Source organism: Scomber scombrus, chromosome 15 (genome assembly GCF_963691925.1).
Source record: "Scomber scombrus chromosome 15, fScoSco1.1, whole genome shotgun sequence".
Lineage (NCBI taxonomy): Eukaryota > Metazoa > Chordata > Actinopteri > Scombriformes > Scombridae > Scomber > Scomber scombrus.
This window is the reverse complement of record NC_084984.1, coordinates 14,822,961-14,847,626: the sequence shown is the minus strand read 5'-3', so window position 1 is coordinate 14,847,626 and position 24,666 is coordinate 14,822,961. Positions and strand designations below refer to the sequence as shown.

Below are 24,666 nucleotides of genomic sequence, written 5' to 3'. Positions count from 1 at the left end.
GTTTGAGATATTTCACTGATTAAGTAAAAGTTTTGACTTGCTGTCGACATTAGATGAAAAGTCAGAGGATCACTGAAGTCATCAGGATTATAATTTAGTCTCTTCATAATTTAAATTACCAAATAAAAGCAGACTACTCCTTTAATCTATTACAGTTTTAAGGCTCTATGTGGAAGATGTCTCTACTAACAGACAAGGCTGAAACTCAACTCTCTGGATGAAAAGCAAACTCTGTAATACAAACTAACACATGCAGCAGAAAAAGTCACTATATACAAAACACTGACAAGACAATGGACTCACATTTTTCTTTCTCTGGTAATCCTGAAGGATTTTGCCAATGCGATCAGCCTCCTACAAAAAGAAGAGAGAAAAGTTTGGTCACTTTATTAAAGATTAAAACCCTTTTTCCAATGTAATAAAATGATGATGATGATGATGATGATGTCGAACAGGCTTTCTCTTCTCGATGGTGCCAAGAAGGAATTTGAGGGCGGAGGAGTGAAAACAGGAAGTCTAAACAGAGGAATTTGCAGGATGGGGAAATGAGGCACATTTAAACAACAAAAAGCAACGTGCAATTTTTCAGCCACGTAATCAGTTCAGTCTGAAAAATCGCTTCCTCTGTGCTCACAAATAATAAACCCAAACACTGATACAATCTGTGTGGTGTAGTTTAGTGCAGAGCAGCCATGACGCCCGCAATCAGACTGAAGACCAGATAACTGTATTCATGTATCGAAGGTTGGACCGCAAAACAGAGTCCAGCTGTGTTTGTGTTTATGTGTTTATGTGGGGCAGATCTGCACAGAGCAAACATTAAGACTGGGTGGGATTCAGAGGAGTCACAGAACATTACATAATAACTCCTCCTGTTCTCCTTTAAAAGCAGCACTTAGCCCATAATCATGTATTTACAGACCAAACTAACCTTAATTTATATAATAAAACTGGTTACTATCCAAGAATAATTGTTAATAAATGTTTCCTTTTTCACATTTCTGGATACACTACACCTGTCACTATAACTTCTTTTATTGGACGATATATTGTCTCAGAAATAATCGCAATAAACGATATTATTGTCATTTGAAGATCATTTTATACCACTAATATAATGATAATATAATAGCATAATAATGTGGAGCGGGGGGATTGGAGAGTGGGTGATACATTTCAGTAAAAACCATAGACTGTATATAAAATGGACGTAACATCCGTGACGTCACCCATTGGTTTGTGTACTGCTGCTCGGAAGCCAATAGTTTCGGATCTGGGCAGCGCCATCTTGAAAATTTCAGGTGCATGCCGGGAAAAATAAAAACACGGATTCTACTTATATGGGCATCAGGCGGGCATGAGGCGCCCTCCTGAACCTGTGAACTAATCAACCTGTCAATCATGACGTAGCCACGCCCTAATGCATACCCTGCTTTATCGTCAAATATAAAATCAGGGAGGCCAAAATCTCACAAATGAACAACCTACTGCATTGAAGAAAGCTTTAAACTAGCGATTGAGACCATAAACACATTTGAAAATGTTTACTGAGGTTAGAAATCAAGTGAGAAGTTAGTGAATTCTCCATTGACTTGTATAGAGACGGAAGTCCTTTTGACACCAAAATGGTCGCCCCCTGGTGGCCTTTTGATAGAATGCAGTTTTAAGTTACTTCCGCGTTGGCATCTTTCAGAGGACCGGAAATCCCCGCCTGGTAAAAACCCAGACTGCCATTATGGTTGGGGACAGAGTTATTTACCTTTAATTCTTCTGCAGTCTCCACTCAGGACGAACACAGTGAGGAATGGAGGACACTACTCACTTAGCCAATGTGACATGAATAGCCTCTTAGCTGCTAATGTGAAGTGTGACAATACTGAGGTCAAAGGTCATGTCCATGTATCATACGATAAGTCCATATATAGACATGATGATGATGATAATTACGTTATTGTATGATAAGTCGATAATTATTGGGAAAAGCCTAGGTTACACCATTATGACACTTTATCAATAACTCAAGGGTTTTTTTTGTGTGATTGTTGCGATCATAAATGTTTGATTTTGCTGCAGGATTTTTTTCAAGTTGCAGTAATTGGCAAAATTTCCTGGACGGACTGCTTAATCTATATAATCTACACATATATATGTGTATGTATAGTTACTATTTGGTTTGCTTTCACTTTTATGTGTTCATATTATTTTCTAACGTTTTTTAAATCAAGGCTTCAAATAAATTGATTCCGGTTTTCTGCCTCTTCCTGCCCTCTATATTATTTGTTACTTGTCTTGTGTGTGTGTGTGTACTTTAACTTGTGCAAAATAAACCAAACTAAAAAACTAAAAATCAATAGTTATAGTTATATGATCAATCCTGCCTCTCACCATCTGCGTGGTCGGGTGCTGCGGCAGGCCGCGCATCATGGCGTCCATCTCGTCAAACTTCTTGGAGGTAGCCTGAACCTCGGAGTGGAGCTCTTTGTACTCTGCGTACTGGTCGTTGAACACGGCTCGGTACTGATCCCGCTCCTCATCCGTCCGGATCGTCGGGTATTTACTGCAGGATGGAGAAACACACTTTTATTAACATTATAGGATTAAATGTACATACAGTGCTGCTTAGGCAATGCTATGGATATGGTGGTTATGCAATATCTTAAAGCAGTAACAGACAGATGAAGTCAAAATTCATCATCATGCAAATAATGATTATTTTCATTATCGTTCTGTAAAATGTCAGAAAATGGTTAAAAAAATGCCAATAATTGGTTCCCAAAGCCCAATGTGATGTCCTAAAATGTCTTATTTGGACCACAACTCAAAGACATTCAGTTTACTGTCATATAAGAATAAAGAAACCAGAAAATATTCACACATTTGAGAAGCTGGAATCAGAGAATTTGGCATTTTTTTCTATTAAAAACCCCCCAAAAGACTCAAATCGATAATGAAAATAGTTGCTTCATTTTTTGCCAATTGACTAATCAATTAATCGTTGAAGCTCTATCTCACAATGTTAGAATTACACACTGTATCTTAGCACTGAATCAATTACTTTTATTAATTGATTAGTTTATTGATAGATCTATCTGTAACCATTTTAAATAATCTTAATTATGTTGTGAAAATATTGAAGCAAAAATGCTTTTTTACAGCTCTTCAAATGTAAATATTGATGACAAATTATACAAAACAAACTGAATATAATCAGAAAATTTAAAATTGCAGTTTAGGAAATAGTGCTGCACAATTTTAACTATTTTAGACCAAATAATGATTCCAGAAAACAATCTACACATTTATCAATAATAAAAATAATCTTAAATTGCAGCCCTGTTACATTTCGAGGCTACTTTTCTTCCTCCACCATTAGCTATAGAGCATATTGCATGTTTAGCAGCACTTACGCAATATAGTCAGGCACAATAACCGGTTTGGGGATGTGTCCTGAGGGGATCCCTCCCTGTAAAACCTTTGGAGGTCCTGCTTTTGTTGCTCTTGGTGCCGCCTGGATGGGAATGACTGAGGAGCCGTCGACCTGCTCTGGAGCTTTGGGTGCAGTCTGTGTGTACACACACACACACACACACACACACACACACACACACACACACACACACACACACACACACACACACACACACACACACACACACACACAGAAACACAACTATATGAGAGATGCGGCTTTCTTTCCATTTACTTTAACTAATTGATATATTAATTAATTGTTATTGCGTCACTAAATCTCATTACTTATGTAGACAATGTAGTATGTAGCCTTTATTACATGTGTAAGATGCATAAAATGAAATGATGACAATAAATAAAGAGTAAAAAAAAGAGAATTGCCCTTTTCAACTGTTTAAATGTTGTTATATTATATTCTGAGAGTCTGCGTTATGTTTTTTTTTAACATTACACAACGTCACTCAGGTTTTTTGGCACTTCTCTTGCCTATCTAATTTTATTTTTTGTCATGTGTATGTGTTATTGTTGTGTGTTATTGTTTTGTGTAAGGAGAGCAGCAGTAAGAATTTCATTGCATTGTCTGAACCTCAGTGTTTTTACTCTGCATGTGATATTACATTTCTTGAATCTTGAATCTAGAAAGCTTACCAACGAGTGCAGAGCTTGCATCTCGGACGGCTGCATCTGTGCAAACAAAAACATAATCTCCTCATTAACATGTGGCTTATAATAATGATGATGATTAGTTATTCAAAGCAGGTAAGTTTGACATTTAGGGGAAAACACACTTAGTTAGACAAGAACATCTAGTTTTTCCAGTCTCTTAACTCCAGCTTATTTTTTAAACCAGCAGATATCAGATAACAAAATGTCAGACTGTTCCTTTAAAATACCAAAATACAGATAAACAAGGGGACGAAACAGGAAGTGAGTGTTTTGTTTTGTGTGCATCTTGCAGATAATAAAACTAGTTCAAACTAAACCCTGACAGCAGCACACATGTGAGATTACAGACTCAACTACAGCTGTAAACATCTGCACACATTATGCAATTTACTGCATTATAGTCTGTGAGGGTGTGAGCATGTTTGGAGGAGTTTTTGCATGAATTTGAGGAATCTCAGGACTCGACACTGAGTGAGATTTTACCTCCTGGCCGTACTTCTCCCGATATCTGCGTGCCGCTTCATGCCTCCACAGCTTGAGGCAAACGATGGCTCCGATCAGATAGACGACCATGGTGACGAAGAGGAAGATGATGGCGGCGGTCTGGCCCGCCTCGGTGCGGCAGAACGCTCCGTTGATGCCGTTGTTGAAGATGGGATAGGAGCAGAGGCCTCCGCGAGTCGTGTCACGCACATAGACGATGGCTGGAGAAGTAAAAAAGGGCAAAACGTGGTAAAACAAAGGCAGTTTAAAGTGTGAATTAAAGGTTCAGTTCATCCAAAATACACAAAAAACCCTACACTGTCTTATTTATATACATATCATTATTAGTTTTGGTTTACAGATTTCTGACACAACATGACAGTAGTTTTGTTTCATGGCAGTAATTTAGAAAAGTTTCTCTGGATCACAACTTTAAAAAAGGACAAATCCTGCACATTTCTTCTTAACGCACCTTTTACGTCTAGTTTTACTTCATTACTTTTACTCTTTTAGTTGTTTCATTATTTTATATTCCTCTTATCATTTTTTGGTCTTCTTTAAATACTACTCCTATCATTCCCAGTTTTACCCATTTTATTCTATAGTGACATTCTTTTATTTTATATATGTTTTTTTATTACCTTTTTTTATTTGGGTATTCTTAATTTTTCCACATTTTTTTACATTAATTTCTTAAACATCTTTACCCTATCTGTGGTGTTTCCTCTTTCCTTAGTTGCTGTTTTTATTGATTTTTTGGTAGTTTTTTTTGTTGAGTCTGTGTTACATTACGATGCATGAACATGAAAAGTGCTGGTATTATTTATATTCTGGGGCTCTAATGGAATATTTTTGCATGATTTACAGTTTTAAAAAACGTATACTGGCCCTTTATGCAGCCTCATAGTTCAGCACTGCAGTAGAGTATCAAAGCAGTTAGAGTGAAACTAAAACTTGAACCCAAACGGAGAAGATTCACCACCATGGAGGAAATCCAAGAAGATATGTGACAAAAGATGATAAATTAAAATGTTTCCAGGTTTGGAGAAGAACAGCAATTCAAGGGGATTTTTAAAAAGTTATGACCGAGAGATTTATAATAAATGTTTTTAACAATTCTGTGTACTTGTATAGTACTGAAGATATAATAAATACATTTAAATAATTAAAGCCGCAAGAGGCGATGGCGGGCCCTCGCTCACCCATGCCAACGCGGGGCCTGAGGCATGGCGGGGCTGTGGCGTGAAGCAGAAAGTGAGAAAAAACCTGGAAGGAGGCCAAAAATGCAATATTTCGTTCATCCAGTAGGGGGCAGTCACAGGTAGTTACACATATGGTCTGGTGTGTTCAGGGAGGCCACTCATCAGTCATGTGAAGTTTGGAGTGAATTGGACAAAGCATGAAGGAGTTATGAGAGGTTGATGGTTCATCCACCAGGGGGCAGTAATGGGATGCATGCAGGTGTGTTCAGGGTATGTCCCTCATCACACATGTGAAGTTTCGTGGAAATCGGACAATGTTGATGCAAAAAAGGCACTTCCTGTTTCCACTAGGGGGTGACATGAGCGACACCCCTATCAGATGGAAGAGGTCTCCACCCTGGACCTGTGTATCAATTTTCATGATGATACGTGTTCAATAAAGCCATCAAAAAGCCAAACGTATTTTCATGGCGAGGAATTGATGGTAGCCACGCCCCCACAGGGACGCCATTACTCGTAGCTTCACAGTGTTCATAATGTAGCTTCGCCAACTGGTTCTGCATGTTTTAGAAGTGGAATGAAGTTGATGGGGTCAACTATGTATTTTTCATGAATTTAAGTTCACTTCCTGTTACCACCGGGGGGCGCTATGAGTTACGTGGGAAGTTAATATATCGGGACGTTCAGGGCGGAGCCATCATCATGTCCAGCAAGTTTGAAGCTGATTGGATGAAGTATGTGGGCGTGAGAGCCACTCGTATGTACATGGCGAGCACGCCAAAGTTAGTTGAGCCCTGGCAGACACGCCCTTTGACCTACGGATGCGCAGAGCACAACTTAAGCTCAGCTAGGTCTGGAGATGTTGCATACCTAATTTGAACTTGATCGGGCGAACGCTGTGGGAGGAGTTCATTTTAGGCGGGAAAAATCAAAACCAAAATGGCCGACTTCCTGTTGGGTTGAGGTCATGAGGTCAAGAGGCTTTTTTGCATATGTTGGTATAATACATATGTGTACCGAATTTTGTGAGCATAGGACAAAGTTAGCAAAATTCCCTATGGGCATTTTTGGACTTTGTAGGGGGCGCTATTCCGCCATTCTGCGTCGACCATGTGCGACCACCCAAAAATATCGAATTTCGGATGAGGCCGGACGTCCGTGCAAAAGTATAAGCATTTTCGCATTTGGGAAAGGGGCGAAATTGGGGCACGAAATGTCGGAAGAATAATAATAATAATAATAATAATAATAATAAACATTACAATTTCAATAGGGCTTTCGCCAGGCGACTTGCAGTCGCCGCTCGGGCCCTAATAATAATAAACATTACAATTTCAATAGGGCTTTCGCCAGGCGACTTGCAGTCGCCGCTCGGGCCCTAATAAGTGTTTAAGTAAGTAGTTACCTTAAACACGTCAAAATCAAACAGCCTTTCCAATTTTTTATCATCTTTACACTAGAATAGTTGATCCTGTTTTAACTGCAACAACTAGTGTGTAACATTTAGGGGAATTGTGCAATACTGATAGAAGCGAGTGAAAAGTCCTATGTGTGTATTATGTGTTTTAGATAGTTTTGGTGCTAATTACTCATTTATTTTATTCTTTTACAAGCACCTTCTTTCTTTTTTTACTTATGATTTCAAATTGGTTGTACATTGACAATAAAGTCTATTCTTATTCTTAAGATTAAAATTGAATTCTCTATGTGCTAAATTACAGTCACATATATTCTTATTATTTGCAACAGGTGTTTGTGATGTAAGGACGTTTTTTTAAGCAGCAGAAGCATGTGAATGACAGTTTAGAGACAATGTGATGCTATTAAGATGCAGAAAGACCTCAATGCTGGATGAAAATGAGGTTTTATGATGTAACATTGTGTTAATAGGAACAATTACTCTGCGTCAGACTGTGAGGGCCTTAAGCAGCTCCTTCAGCGACAGATTAATACACCCCAAGTGTAAGACCCTTGATGAACAATTATGTATTGTCACAGTTTCTTCTGTTTTGTATTTTACACTGCTGCCCTCACACATGAGTATCTTTAGGGAGTGAAAATAATGATGTTTTAAGGTGTGACGCTGTGGTTAATGTCTAGTTCACTTGATTAGAACTATGAAAAGATCATAGTGGTTTGGGTTCAAATGATCACTGGGGACAAGTTTTCAAATTCCTTAGTTTTCTAAATGGCGGTTTCGATTATTTTCCGATTAATTGCCCAGCCCTAGTATTTTTATTTAGTTTTTAATTTTAGTGTTGTATACATTTGTTTTTTCTCATATCACTATCTTTTTGAGCTGCTGTAGCAATGAATTTTCCCCACGGTGGGATCAATAACATTTTATTTTATCTTATAAAATATAATGTTGTAATAGTCCAGTCTGAGATGTTCCTCTTGTACAAAAACCTCATTTAACATTTTCTCCTTGTCTCATAAATCTTTTTTTAAATGACATATTTCAATGTAAGATTAATCTGCAGCTACAGTCACCCACCTGCCGCCATGTAGAGCACCGCCAGCGACAAGTTCAACACAAACTCTGTCAGCGGCCACCAGGTGGAGTCCAGCAGGATGGTGCGATAGTACATAGTCATCCCCAACACTAACAGAATCACAGTCACCAGCCAGGCCAGACCCGCCACCACCAGCACAAACGGGGTCTTGGGTCCGCTGTAGTAGCTGCCGCCCGTCCCTCCGCCGTACAACCCTCCTCCGTACGCTCCTCCTCCGTACGCTCCACCCGGAGACGAGTATCCAAACATGTTGAACCACTCGTTGTCCTTGTGGATGTAGGCGCAGACGCAGGCGAACACGGCGGCGCCCAGCAGCAGCTCCACGCAGCCCAGAATCCTCAGCAGACCCGGCCAGGACTTCATGTAGGCGTAGCGCAGCTGGTACTCCTCCACTCGCTCGCTGTAGGTCAGACCGGTGTGGTGGGTGCGGCCCGACAGGGACTCGTGGGCGTCCCGGACTTCCAGAAGCTCCTTGCGGGAGTTGTAGCTGCTGCCTGAGCCGCCATAGGGATCCCTGTACGATCCAGGGACGGACGGAGACTGAGGAGGAGAGCAGCGGACCCCCTCAGAGGTGCTGTTGTTGTTATTATAGGAAGAACCAGGCATGGACCACTTGTTGCTGCGGTTGCTCCCCCGAAAAAAGTCCTTCCAGGAGTCGGGGATGAAGCGATGGACCGGTTTGATGTCGATGGCAGGGTCGTCGTCGTTGTAGTTCCCCTCGCTGCCGCTGGGGTCGAACTCGGGTCCGACGGGCGGCTGGTCGGGCAGAGGAGGCGGAGGGAGGGGGTCGGCACTCTGGGCGAGACGAGCGGCCGTCGTCTGCTCGCTCAGCGGCTCGAAGTCGTAGGAGTCTGCTCGGCGTAAAGAGCCGGGGGGAACCTGGTCGTAGTGCGGCGACGGCGCCTGGCGGACACGCTCAGTGTGTCCGTAAAAGCCTCCTCCATTGGACATGAGGATGGTGTTGGTCCCTGATCACACACACACACACACACACACACACACATAAAATATTATAATAAAGAAGGATTTAATAACAGGATTACACTAAAGCTGTAACGATTTATCGATCAACAGAAAATAAATTAACTATTTTGATAATTGATTAACTGTTTGTCGTTTTTTTAGCAAAAATACCACAAATTTCATGGTTCCAGCTTCACAAATATGAGGATTTGTGGGTTTAGTTATAACTGTTGCGGACTATTAAGGGCCATCATCCACAATGAGAAAGATAACTATAAATATATAGTTTTAAATATCGTTCTAATTCAAGTGGATGGTGGAGTCCACACCACAACTATAATGACAACGATAGAGGCAAGGCTAATTTATTTGTGCAGCACATTTCAGCAACAGGGCAACAAGGAGAACATAGAGGAGAAATATATCATACGAATCACTTTCAGAGCCATTTGATGAACGATAAAAACACTGACAGTCAATCAAAATGTATTTATTTTAACGCAGCATTGATCATCTCTCACCACAAACTAACACGCTGTAAATTGGAGCAGAATGACACCCAGAGGTAATTTCTTTAGAGAGGTTTATCTCTCTGACAAACCTTTTTCTCTCTTGACATTTGATTTAATTTGTTTTAAATAAATTATTTTTGTTAAATCTTAACGCTAGTTTTTCTCCGAGTTGGTAGCTATATACTGAAAGTACCAATATAGAGCTTTTCACTTTCATAATCACTGTTCTGTCTGATCTTTTTTTTCATCTTTTTGGATTATTTTGAATTTCACAGTGTTTGTCATGTTGCGGCAATGATCTGGGTCAAGTTCAGTTATATATATATTTAAATATATATATTATAGAGGATTGGAAACAGAGAACGTTTGTGATTTCTACTTATCAAATGACATCAGGTCCCAATAAACAAATCATTACTACTATTACACTCTTTCTCTCTCTCTGACTCGCCTGCAGGCTCCTGTTTGTTTTGGTTATACTTTGCTTTGCTTTCATACATCTTACAAAACACACATACTACTGATACTATTGATTTTAACTGTTTCATTTTTAAATGTTTTGTTAATATTTAATCCCTAAATACACTGTTGTGTCTCCTGTGTGTTGTGACCATGATCTAATTCAAATCAATTATATAGATAAAGAAAAAAGGCAATATTTGTGAAGCTGGAGACATAAAACGATTTATTTTTACTTGATAAATGACTTCAGCCCTTAATCTGGTATCAGGATAGTTTATAGCTATTATTTTCACTATCAATTAATCAATCAGGTGTTTTCTCGATTAGTTGTTTAATCTAAAAAATGTCAGACAATGATGAAAAATGTCCCAAATGTCTTATTTAGTCTTGACCAAAAAGTCAACAACCCAGAAATATTCAATTTATCTGTATAAGAAGAAGAAAGAAACTATAAAAAATATTCACATTTATGAAGCTGGAGGCAAAGAATCAATTATCAAAATAGTGATGATTAACAAAAAGGAATGAGTCAACAAATAAAGAAAAAGGAAATATAAAAAGAAAAGAAGCCAGAAAATGATTACACATTCATTAGACATCATTCAATCCCTGACAATCCCCAAAAAACAAACTGAGACTTGGTGCTCGAGGTCACCAGAGAAGAGAAAAGCCCCTTCAGCCCCTCCTGAGTGCAGATGTTATCCCAGCCTCCTCCATGCAAGACGAGTCAAGAATGCATTTTTGTGTTGCGACCAAAAAAAAACACAAAAAGAAAAACAGAAGCAGAACAAATCCCCCCCCCCCTCTTTACTGTAATAACTGCTTTCTACGAGTCCTTAAACGCACCACAAAAATACATTCTTGACCCGTTAAAAAATGAAAAAAAAAGCCCCATTTCTTTATGATCTTGAGAGTCAAGTCGGGTTTTAAAATAAAAGATGAACTGTGCTTGAATACCTCTTTCACACGCAGTCACTCAACACGACTTACATTGGCTTGCAGGTCAGAATGCAAACCTTGTTTAAACACACAGAGAGCCGAGGAATCACCTGCGGAAAGAAGAAAAACACACAGATATTAATATTAATGATGATAATAATAATAATAATAATAATAATGATTAAAACTGCAAGCAGTGTCGAAGGGCCCTCGCACATCCATGCACGTCGGACTGTGGCGCAGTCAGAGGGCGCGCAGGTAGAGGTCTTCATACGCAGGAACGTCAGTGCTTGTCGCAGTCGCAGGGCATTGACAGCAGCCATGTAAAGGTCTTTGCTCCTGCTGCTGTAATGGAACATTGTTTGAAGGGGTTAATGTCTCCACTAGATGGCAAACTAAGAGCACAAATGAGTCTGGGTGACTTCTCAGCACAAAGGAATGTGGTGAAGGGCCAAAAAAGCATCAAGATTGAGCATTTTTGCCTGGATGACCGACTTCCTGTTGGACTTAGGCTATGGGTCCAAGAGGCTTTTTAGTGCGTCTGGACATGATAAATGTGTTTCATGAATTTGGTTTGTCTACGTTGATCTGAGTCGAGGGGCTTGATTTTTTAAATTTTCTAGGGGGCGCTATTAATCCATTTTTGCGTCGGCCATTTCCGCGATCCTTAGAATATCAAATTCTTCGCCGGATCGGACATGATTGCAAGTTTTGGTGAGTTTTGGGGCATGTTTAGGCTGTCAAAAAGGCGTAAAACTATAATAATAATAAAAATCATCCAGGTTGAACATTTTAGACTGGATGGCCAACTTCCTGTTGGACTTAGGGTATGGGTCCAAGAGGCTTTTTTGTGCGTCTGTACATGATACATAGGCCGTGTCGATTTCATTTCTCTATGTTAATGTGGTAGGCGGGGCTTAAACTTTGAAATCTTCCAGGGGGCGCTGTGGAGTCATCTTCTCACTTAAAAATCCCAAACTTTGTCAGTAGTCAATATGTGTGACTGTTGACGTATGTGTACCATTTGGTGAGTGTAGGAGTTTGTGAAAATGTACAAAATGGATAAAGGCAGTAGGGGGCGCTATTGAGCTGTTGTGCCACGCCCAGGGGCAGTTATGGTCTCAAATGAAAGGGCTCCTGAGTGTGAACCTATGTGGGCATTTTGGTGATTCTGTGAAGATGGAAAAGTCCTCTAAATGCTGTTGGAAAAACGGAAAATTGACGCAGGAAATGCACAATAACCGACTTCCTGTTAGAGCGAAAATTTTGAAAAAATTAATTTGGGGGTTTACCCATGAGTGCTATGAGTCCTGTAAATTTCACGAAGATCAGACAAAGTTTTTGGTCACATGACCTGCTGTTAGGGGGCGCTATGGAGACCCCTTGCCATACCCACCCCCAATGATGTTGAAATTGAAACGGCTTCACCAGGTGTGACATTTCACGCACTGCATGTATAAACATCCGACAATGTATTGAGGAGTTATAAGGAGTTGTTTGTTTATACAAACAAACGACTGCCACGCCCACCTGGTATAACGTAGGTAAAATCTGTCATCAAGTTTACATCATCAAGGTCTGAGGATGATACAGTTCCAATTTGAAGTCAAAACTGCAGGAGGAGTTCGTTAAAGTACGAGGGCTGAAAAAATGCACCTGTGGCGGAAAAAATGCACCTGTGATCCAAAATGGCCGACTTCCTGTTGGACTTAGGGTATGGGTCCAAGAGGCTTTTTTGTGCGTCTGGTCATGATATATATGAATCCTAAATTTCAGTCATTTTGGCACTTAAAAGGTTGCGGTTATACCAAAAAATAATATTCGTGAGTCTTGAGCAGTGTGTCCAATTTGGTGAGTTTTTAGAGCTTGTCAGTACATCCTAAGTGGGAAAAGGCATTAGGGGGCGCTACTGAGCTGTTGGGGCAAAATATTGGGCAAATGTGGTATCAGATGAAAGAGCTCATGATTTGAAACCTACGTGGCAGGTTTTATGATTCTGTGAACATCATAAAGTCTTCAAAGTGGTGTTCGAAAAATGAAAAGCGGTGCACGCCACGCCGCGTGGGAGACTTCCTGTTTGGTAAAAAAATTCCACAAAAATAATTTCCCCATGATCCGATGAGAGCTATGACATATTACAATTTCATGCAGATCCGAGAACATTTTTGGTCACATGATCCGACGTGTGGGGGCGCTAGCGAGTCCCCTTACCACGCTTGCGTCCAATCACATTGAATTAAATAAATTTTCACCAGATGTGACGTGTGTGCAGAATTTCATGAGTTTTCATGTATGTTCAGGCCACCAAAAATGCGATTCATTTGGCGTCACTTGAATAATAATAATAAGAATCTTGGCAAAAGCAATAGGTCCCTCACTGACTGGTCAGTGCTCGGGCCCTAATAATCTATAACAATTATCTCCCTGAGCTCAAATGTGACGTTTTAATTCAAACTCATTTCTACAGATTTGCAATTAACATTATAGTGAAGTAATGCAAATACCAGCAGAGACAACAAGCCAGCAAGAAGCATAAATAGTGTGTGAGTAGTATATGTGTGTGTATGTGTGTGTGTGTGTGTGTGTGTGTGTGTGTGTGTGAGAGAGAGAGAGAGTGGTATGTATGTGTGTGTGTGTGTGTGTGTGTGTGTGTGTGTGTGTGTGTGGTATATGTGTGGGTGTGTGTGTGTGAGAGAGTGGTATGTGTGTGTGTGTGTGTGTGATTAGTATATGTAGGTGTGTGTGCCTGTGTATGAGTAGTATATGTGTGTGTGTGTGAGTAGTATGTGTGTGTGTGTGTGGTATATGTGTGTGTGTGAGTAGTGTGTGTGAGTAGTATGTGTGTGTGAGATATGTGTGTGTGTGTGTGTGTGTGTGTGTGTGTGTAGTATATATGTGTGTGTGTGTGTGTGTGTGTGTGTGTGTATGTGTGTGTAGTACATAGGTAGATAGATAGATATATTTATTTTATTAATCCCAGAGGGGAAATGTAAAATGTCAAAGCAGCAATACATGGCACAAAGACAACAAACGTTGAAATCATACAAAATACCTAAGAATACATAAAAACACACCCTCAGCATTGCTAGAACCCAGTATAAAAGCACAATGAGTATATGGATAAAAAGTGCATGTTAAAGGCACAATAAATACATAGGTAAATAGTTAGGTTCAGGGTGCATTATGTGAGTGAGGCAGTGGGTAGGAAGGATATATATATATATATATATATATATATATATATATATATATATATATATATTTATTTATGTATGTGTGTAACGCAGGCCTACTAATAAACACCAAGGTAAATCAGACCTGTGTGAACGTTTCAAGCTGGCACACAGCCAAAGGACTCGGTTACGTTGTGGTGAAAAAAAGACCCAAAAACACTTAAATTTGACTCCATGTTAAACCATAACCGTGTTTAATGTTACTTTATGAATGAATTACTGATCATAACTCCCTAAAACGTCACTTTAAATGTAGTTTTTTGGCTAGTTTAAGTGAGAGGCGGCTGAGGAAGGTAAACTTCACTCCTCGTCCTGCCTGTTGCAGCTAAGTTTACCGCCGTGTTCACCTTTAAACCTTAAAAAAGTCTACATTTTAAACACTAAACCGATCCTAATCAATACCCGACCATAAAGCACTAATGTATACTTCTGTTAGAGGATGTAATGAGAGAGTGAGTTGCTCTCCTACCGTGTTTGCTTCCCTTTTCTTCCCCGCGTCTCCTTTCTCCCATTTCAGTAACGTTACACCGCAGCACCGCCCCACGTGACCTGCCCATCCCGGTGACGTCACACAGTGGAGACGTTCACCTGTGTGTGTGTGTGTGTGTCTCAGGTGAACAGCTTCACACACACACACACACACACACACACACACACACACACACACACACACACACACACACACACACACACACACACTGTTACTGGGACTGATTGACTCTGTGTGATAACGAGGTAAAGCAAATATTACTGAGTCACAGTATCTGCTGACATGTAATGTACATATAAATAAAGCACTGTAAAATAAAATACTCCATTATAAGTAAAAGTACTGCATGATGTAGTTACATCAAGCTCATAATACTTATGTACTTTTACTGTAATACTGCATACTACATCACTCATAATATTTATGTACTTTTACTGCAATAGTTAATGTATTAAAGTAAGTACTACTTACAGTATTATGAGCTTGATGTAGTACAAGTATTTCCTTGTTTAATTATGTTTGCACTATATTTTGTCTTTTTATTGTTTTATCTTGGAAGCATTGCTGCATTTTAATAGTGTTTATCTTTGCTTCATTGCCTTGCGAAGCACTTTCTATCATATGGTTTGAAAAGTGAAATATATCTATATCTTTAAAATGGCTATTATTGATTATGGAGGGTAATTCATCACCAATTCACTTTAATAAAGATACTGCCATGCATGCTGTTATTGCCATCACTGTTGCAGCAGGTGGCGCTCTTTTATAAACTTAACTAACTTTAACTCAAAGATCACACATGGCATAGTTTGCACATACATTGCATGAATGAGACTTAACACTTCTGTAAAAAGAGTGATAATAAGTTTTAAAACTGGCTGCAGGACTGTGGAGAAAAAAAGTCTTAGTGATATGAGAGGTGAACACTAGATGGCACTGTGTGGTAAAGAAAACAAGTTTGCAGCCATGTCCGTTAATATACACACGTAAGAAATCTGATATATGTTATAAGGAATGCAATAAAGGCTATCAGTGATGTTTGCAGTGTTGTAGTGACACATGAGAAGTACCTGTGTAATTAAAATATTCCCAGAATGTGCAAAACAATAATTCTGTGCAAGTAAAATAAGTTTATAATATATTAATAAGAAGGCCTCTCTGTACTTCTGTGTCCAGTTCCTGACTTATTAAGGTATAAATGATATACATATATATATATATATATATATATATATATATATATATATATTGAGGTAGAAACTTCACAATATCACAATATAGAAAGTATATAAACATCTACAATATATTCTTCAGTTCCTGCATCTGCTCTGCACTTCATGACATATTAATATGAATATTTGGATATATATGCATACTAGTGTTTCTTTATTTTATTAAATGACCGTCTCTGTTGTTAAATCTGCTGCTGTGCTTTTGATATACATCTTTATATTGTTAATTTTGGTATATTATTCTCTTCTTAAAACCCATCTCTTGTCCACCTAGTAAGACGTAGACTTTATTTGATTTGATTTGAATTGTTTTAATTGCATGGCTATTATTTTGACTCATGTTTTATGTCTTTTAATTTATTTTATTTGTATTTTATATGTGATTTTATGCCTCATGTGAGCTGTTATGTCTTTTATTTATTCTTCTGTGCAGCATTTTGGTCTAATGTTTGGTGGTCTAATTTCTCAAATTCCATGTTTTTTTCAATTTTTTCTGTTAAATGTTATATAAATAAAACTGCCTTGCCTTGCCTAATGTGGTTGTTTTAAAGTGCATAACAAATAAACTGGGATTGGATTGGATATTACTTTATATTGTATATTTACAAGTCTATTATATTTTGTATATGATATTGTCTATAAGCAGGAGTAGAGACAGTATTCATCCTTGTTATTACCACATTATATAAAACACTGGTACTGTTTGGTGGTTGAAGAAGAAGAAGATTTATCAGTCACCATCTGTAGTTCAGTGATCCTCTTCTCTGTGGTTGTCACTTCGGTTCATTTCTGCAGGAGGTTTGTCAGCGTGCATCTTCTCATCATATGTTTCCTTTTAAACAATATTAATTAAATAGTTTATGATGCATCTCTGTGACTCTTACTTCGCTGGTATTTGACTGTCTGCAGACTTCGGCATCTTCACCTGTTCAGACCTGGTAGGTTCATATGAAGCAATTTTACTTTATATTATATAAGGTGGAAGCAGAGAAAGATAAATAATTGACATATTTCCAAAATGTCTCCTCTGCTCTAACAACAAATGATGGATTGTTGTTGGAAATATGTCTAATTTAGCCCTCCAGTTGGGATATAATTTCATTTAAATGAGTCCTATTGACCATAATTTCCACAAAAAAAGTTTAAATATACATTATTTTGGCGTATGAGCGCGTCTATAGGTTGGTGAGTGTGCATTTACATAATGCTATATACATTATTTTATTTATTTCTTTGTCAGCCTTGTTTGGGGCGGGGTTGACTTGTTGTTGGTTGTTCATTGTTCTATAACCTGATAAAGATTAAAATTAAGTGCTTAAAGAAATGGTCTAACACAGAATTGGGTAATAATTTCTATCTTATGCTTTATAAACAGTAAGATATAACCAGGTCTAAGGGATACTAAGACTTTGAATGCAGGACTTTAACTAATAATGGAGTCCTTTTTAAAATATAGTTTCTTAATTAAAGTATCCTATCTGGATACTTCTTCCATCAGTTGTAACAAACAAGTCGAGGATTCATTGATAAAACAGCTTCACTCTCTCAGTCAGACTCTAACTGGGATTTACTGGCTACGAGCCAGTCACATGTGCACCACTTAGATTACTGAAACATGTTTTTTTTTCTGTTTCTTTTAAAGAAGCGTCCGGCGAGATAAGATGAACAGACACTTCTCTTGTTCTTATCAGCAGATATATTCATGACAACCTGTCATTGTTTGTTACTGACTGTTGATAGATTGTGTAACCTTTGAGTGTCATATGTACATCATTTTGTACAAGAAACAATACATTTGTGACGTTCATTCAGCCAAAACTCGAGCTTGTTGTGTGTAAAACTGAGTCAAAATAAGAGATTGTTATAGCGGCTAAAACTGGGAAAATCAACCCAGAGATGTACTTAATTAAAATGAGCAATGATTACAGTCTAATCATTTTGTTTAACCCAAAATCATAAGTTTGCTGCACAGAGCTTTACAATGTGTTTGGTATATGACACCTTCTACTGTAAAACTATTGATTTGGATTAGAAAACTAAACTGTAGAAACCACGATTTCTATAAAGCAGTTTTTATAAGCGATATTGGTGGTGAAACCTACTTTTAATCCATCATTTCGTACTTTTCTAGATTGTGTACATCACATGACACACAGTGAGGAATCTGCAGGGTTGGATTTTGGCTTCTTTTTTTTTGCATCAGATGTATTCAAGAAACTTAAATATTAGAAATCTATTGTTATTGTTGACCGGTGTTGGGTGTACTTAGACCTATCTGTGGTGCATGATTATGGTCAGTTACTGTATATTTCATGTATTTAAGTTGATCAGATATAAAGATAGAGGTTGAACTTGTTTGTTTTATATGTGTGATATGTGTCTTGCTTCGTTTTACTTGATTATTAGGTAGATGTAGATTTGATGTAGATTAGTCTCTCATGAAGTGTAGATTAACTGGAAAATCGAAATAAAATCCCTTCCAAACACACATAAAGGTCGTAGATTCATGCTCAGTATTCATGTTAAGGTTCAGGTTGGTTTCTGAGTTTCATGTGAACACAATGCTGCAGTATGATTGTCATTGTCATTGTCTGTGTATCTGTCCCACAGCAGATAGAGCCGGACAGGGTGTGGCACTCGATCTTGTCTATTTTTACCACCTTTGTCTCCCTGATAGCAGCCTTGATGATCCGTTAAAAGTATTTTTAGAAAACACCAGCGGCGTGGCTCCAGTTGGTCAGTCCACCATTGAGAAATCTCAATTTTGGATTATTTCTCTAGCGCCCCCATGAGGTGGACTTTAGTGCTTCAGAGTGAAATTACCAAACTGAACATGCACACATTTATGGACTTTGTGAGCTATGATTTTCTGTTTTTTTTATCTGCAGTTTCACCTTTATCAGGTTAAGCTTTTTTTTTAAACTTATAACAAGAAATCTGATTATTTACTTAAATAAAAGTACCAACACAATAATGATAAAATACTTCATTAAAAAAACTCACTAACACTTCAAGCATCAAAAGTAAAATAAAAAAGGCACATTTATCTGATATATTTTAATAATAACACCTTTCATACAAAATTGCTTTACAACAAAAGAAATTATACACACCAAGTACTTCAAATTAAAAGCACCTAAAAGGAACATGAAGCAATGTTTAAAAAGACCAAAATAAGAGGGAAGAAAGGAAAAGAAACATCAATGTAACATAAGATAGAAAATAAAAAATAGTAATAATTTGGTAAAATGGTAAAAAAAAAAGTAGCTACAAAATAGAAATTAAGTAAAATACATTTTACTGCTGTAGTTGGTAAAGGTTAGAGCTTGTTTTAACTACTTTATTTAACACATGTAGTTTTTATTTTAGTAGACCTACTATGTAAATATATTTATAAAAATATTTCATTTGAGTAGTTTAAGGAGAGGATTAATGGGTAAAAATATAAAAACAAAGTTCTGCTACAGACATTTTGGGAGACTTTTCTCTAATCTTTGTTTTTTGGGGGGAATATTGGATCATTTTTAGTTTAATTTGATTTTCTTTACAGTGAGGATTAAAGCTTCACAGACCTACAACTGATGCTGAGTGTTAGTTGGCATCTTGGGCTTCATATAAAAAAAAGCAACTCTTATGAAATAAAAAAAATACCAAATAACGCCTTCATTGTTAATCATTCGCACATATCTAGAAAAGGATGAAAACTATTCTTAATGATATTTTTGTGTGTGTGGATGTGTGAATATTGTGTATAATAAGTGTTAAAAACTGCCTTTCAATCTAACAGCAGTAATTATGAAGAGATGCATTAAATCATAAATGACTGCATATTCCTCTGTCTATCTGTACAGTCTACCAGGTGTGTGTCTTTGAGATGGAGCAACCAAATTACACCAAGCAGCTTTTGTTGCAGCTGAACCAGCAGAGATCCAGAGGATACCTGTGTGACGTGATCATCGTGGTGGAAAACGCTCTGTTCAGGGCTCATAAGAACATCCTGGCGGCCTGCAGCGGATACTTTAACCCTCTGCTGCTGCGAGACAACATGATCACTCTGGACACACAGAGAGTGAAGCCCCAGGTGTTCAGACAGGTGAGAAACATAAAGAACCACATGTTAATTAGTGGCTTTATTAATGGTTAATAGATTAAGCTCTCTGCTTTGTGAAGGACTTGATTGCACTTTATTTTAGTATAGCACTGGTCTTTTTTTTAATTAACTACTGCTGCCTTATTGTCTTTTAATTGTCCTTATGTATTTCTTAGCTATGATTAGTTATTTATTCTGTCTGCTCATGCACTTTGGTCCTGAGAAACAAAAAAATAAACTTGAAATTTGGATTATGAAATCTTTATAAGCTATTTATAGGAAATATGTTTTGCTATCGTCAAACGTTCTGTTTTATTTAGCTCTTTAGTTCATCAGGGAGGCCTTCCAGCGTCATTAATTATGGTAATTATAAATGTTACTAAGTCGTTAAAAAATTAGTCTTGAGTTTCTCTGTCTCTAAAAAGCCCTCAGCAAAACTTTGGCTCCGTCTCATATCACATATTTCTGTCAGTACACTGTGTAAACTCTGTATTTACTTGTGTAGAGACTGCTTTGAGTGCTCATAGTGCAATGCATTTTTCCATTCTTCCCAGTGTGAATGCAACTTATGCACTCAAAACATCAAGTGTAAGTACAGAAGTGTGAGATTTGAGACACGGCATATATCAGTAACCTGCTATTTCAAAAGTTAATATATCATAAATGAACAGTTTTGTATGATAATCCATCAGGCCTGCAGTTTTAAATGTTAAATTAGTTGTCGATGAATTAATTTAGTGTTTTTCTTATTAACTCTCAATACTGTTCATACTTAGACCCTTCACAGCATCCCTTCATAATTAGTCTCTACACCAAACTTCACAACAAATCATTCATAAACACATCATCAGTCACAGATAAATAGTGTGATTAATCCTTTATGAAGCTTTCAGAGAGCAGAGAGAGAGTTCATACTTACATTTACATTCACATATACAGTATAGTGATCCTAGTTCACTGAATAATGTATTAAATGTGAAGAGTGCAACAGTATTTTTTCTTTTTTCCCCAATAAATATGGGTCAATCTAAACATCTAAACAAATATATGGATCAGCTTCACACAAATGTTTTTAATAAGGGTTAGGGTAAATATTTCTATTTTTGTATATTCTTGGTCAGATTAGAAGACTAAAAGGCTGCAAAGAAAAACGTTTTTACTGCTCTTAAATGTGAAAATAGGTCAAATCTGACTGTATGTAAATGATCAATTGATAAAGCAACTTTTCATGGTTATAAATGCCTTCATGAATGTGGCTCATCAGACTTCTTTTCCACTTCTATCAGGTGTTAGACTTCATCTACACCGGCCAGCTTCCCTCCTCTCACCACGTCAGTGATAAAGATATGTCTGCCCTCCTCAGAGCTGCTTCCTACCTGCAGCTGTACGATTTGGAAGCTCTCTGCCGCAGAAAACTTAAACCCTGCAGGCCGAGCAACCCGCCATCCTCCATCATCTCCTCCTTAACCCCCAACGGCCAACCTCAAGTAGACCACAGCTACAAATCAGGACCCACGGAGGACGGAAAGAGTCATAAACTGGTGCAGGTTGAACTCGAGGGGACGATGACCCCTGAGATGAATGACAGAGTTGAAACGAGGCTCGGCCCATCAGCCAGCAGCCTGCAGCAGAGCCCCTCAAACTCCAGCAGCAACAATGCCTCACCTAATGATAACCCTGAGCAGTCACACCCAACTGATTCCCATCAAATGGCAGCACAAAGGAGGCCCCGATCCCATAGGGACGGCTGTTTGGGAGGAAGTGTTGGAACAAAAAGGCAGGAAGTGGAAAGTGCAGAGCTGATCCAAGCAGAGTGGAGGGTGTCCACAGAGCTGGAGGGCCGTGCCGAGTTTAGACAGGAACATTGGGCCTTAAAGAACAAGGTAGAGCGCAGTGAAGGCAAAGAGCTGAATGGAAACAAGCAGGCGAGCTACATCTACCATCAACCACAGCCTGGGTTTGCTCTGCAGGGCAGCTTGTACATGTGCATCCCATGTGGGAAAGGCTTCCCGAGCTCAGAGCAGCTTATCGCTCATGTAGAGTCACACGCTGCTGAGGAGCTGGTGGAGGCTGCAGAGGAGAGAAGTCTCATTAAGGTGGATGTTGAGGATCCAGACATGAGGCCGGCCTCTCACGTGTGCTCCGTGTGCAGTCGGAGCTACATGGATGCTGCTCTTCTCAGGCAGCACGAGAGGAGCCACCGACTCAGCAGGCCGGTCTCCTGCGACGTCTGCGGGAAACAGTTCACCCAACGGGGCACAATGACCCGACACAGGCGCAGCCACCTCGCGCTCAAGCCCTTTGCGTGCGACGAGTGTGGCATGCGCTTCACGCGACAGTACCGCAAAATGGAGCACATGCGGATTCACACGCGAGAGAAACCGTACCAGCTGTGTGTTACAGCTGTGCGTGAAGTTCATGCAGCTATGCAACGTCATCAGTCATTTAAAGACAGTCCTCATGTACCGTTCTAACTCTGCTCTATACTGTAGTATTTCCATGTGATGCTACTTTCTACATCTCAGAGGGAAATATTGTAGCCTACTTTCTACTCCACTACATTTATTTGACAGCTTTAGTTACTTTTCAAATGAAGATTTGACACAATGGATAATATAACAAGCTTTTAAAATGCAACACATTGTTAAAGATGAAACCAAAAAGCAGTGTGTAGTCGGGCTCACATTTCAGATGTCTATGAGTTGTTAACAGCTCCACCAAATAGTGATTTTTCCCTCTAAACTTCTCACATGCTTTCATTTGAATAAATGTTCAAATGATCCAATTTTTCAGCAAAAATCAAAGATGAGAGAAAAAGTCCAAAAACTGAAAACACATTTGTGTATCAGAACTTAGTTTGTTCTTCTTTCCTCTCCCATTAATCATCTCACCACCCCTCACATTTATTTGCTGACCCTTTGGAGGGGCCCCACCCCTAGGTTGGGAACCATGGACTAAACTAGATAACTGTATATAAAGTAGTGTAAACTAGCTCCACCTCCAGCAGCTACAACAGTAACATGCTGCTCTAACACTAATGCTTAACTATTAATAATCTAATGATGTCATATATAATAATCTATCAGTCAGAGGGACCAAACCACTACTTTTACTGCAATACTTTACAAATTTGCTGCTTGTGTTCTTTTACTTAAGGAGGATTTTTTCATGCAGCACTTTTACTTGTAAGTATTTTTACATTGCTGTATTGGTATTTTTACTTAAGTAAAGGATCTGAATACTTCTTCCACTGTTGCCCACTACCTCATGTTTAAACACATTTCATTCTTACTAATATGATTGTTTGATCTAGATTATAGTAGCTGCTATACAATAGTTGTATAACTGTTGTGTATAAAATTATGTTCATACCTGTGTATATTATTATCTTTTCTCAGGATAATCACTTCCTCCTTCTGACTGTTTTCAATGAGGTGATAGAAACATGTGAAATTAATCGAATGAATGATTAACGGACAAAGCAGGAAAAAAGCAACTTGTTCTGAATGTATTTTAAAGTTTAAATGCTCGTTTATTGTCATATTTATAACTATTTATTTAATGTTATAACATATTTTGGTTTCTGTGTTACAGAATTTCATTAAATATATTAAAATTATCAGTGTGAAACTTCATTCTTGACCTTAAAACAGTTTGACAAAAAAAACTGAAGTCAAACTCTCTGCAAAGCTGAACGGAAACTGCTAAAGAAGACAGTGAGTGAAGATATTCTTTGGCCCACATAAAATAAATCCATATAAATCAGTTAAACAACAAATATTATGGATTTAAAAACAGGGCTTAAGGACAAACCTGTTTCATGACAGTGAATACTTAATAAAACTAACAGCATTTGGCAGAAAACAGCTGGAAAGAAATAAAGAAAATATTAGTTTAACAGATGGATTACACAGAGTTTAAAGGGCAGAATGAGAGATTGATCATTTAAATGTTCTGTTAGTGATTTTAGAAAACATAAATATGTATAAATGTTTAAATTAACAAGAAAAGGACAGAGTTTTTCCAATACATTTCAGTAAATGTACAGAAAAAAGGTATGTTAACCATAATTAATGTTGATTATTATTAGTTATTATATTTATTATCATTAAAAGCAGCTTAATTTTTATTTCTCTGGTTGTACTTGCAGAGTTAAGCTTTGATGAAATAGTACACAATGATTTTTAGTTTAGTTAGGAAGTAGATTTTGCTGCAAAACTCTTTGCAAACTATTCTTTTGCCCCTCGCTCGGCCAGTCGGGAGCAGCTTTTAACCTTACAACTCTTTGTGAATGCAGCTCTCTGCTTTTTTAAAGCCCAGCGAGGAGAAACAGGAGACACGGAGGGTTTGGTCAGCCAGCTTTGGGGGGTTGGTGGTTGCGTGGCAGGGGGTTTCCTTTGTGCAAGT

General features: G+C 38.3%; 2 protein-coding genes across 2 annotated transcripts in view; one reads left to right on the top strand and one right to left on the bottom strand.

The window, feature by feature from the left end:
- Positions 1-15,056, bottom strand: part of marveld2a (MARVEL domain containing 2a) — a 32,248-nt gene extending 17,192 nt beyond the window's left edge. The window contains exons 1-8 of the mRNA XM_062435216.1: positions 14,917-15,056; positions 11,233-11,559; positions 8,320-9,306; positions 4,621-4,841; positions 4,120-4,155; positions 3,408-3,562; positions 2,386-2,557; positions 304-354 (exon numbers count right to left, since the gene is read on the bottom strand). Coding sequence (XP_062291200.1) covers positions 304-354; positions 2,386-2,557; positions 3,408-3,562; positions 4,120-4,155; positions 4,621-4,841; positions 8,320-9,289 — 1,605 coding nt within the window. The 5' untranslated portion in view covers positions 9,290-9,306; positions 11,233-11,559; positions 14,917-15,056. The remainder of the gene's footprint in view (positions 1-303; positions 355-2,385; positions 2,558-3,407; positions 3,563-4,119; positions 4,156-4,620; positions 4,842-8,319; positions 9,307-11,232; positions 11,560-14,916) is intronic.
- A 4,987-nt stretch (positions 15,057-20,043) lies between these two features.
- Positions 20,044-23,679, top strand: hic2 (hypermethylated in cancer 2). Its single transcript, XM_062435215.1, is given in 4 exon segments — positions 20,044-20,262; positions 21,546-22,655; positions 22,657-22,721; positions 23,658-23,679. Coding segments are annotated over 4 exon segments (1,416 nt in total).
- The last annotated feature ends 987 nt before the right edge of the window (positions 23,680-24,666 follow it).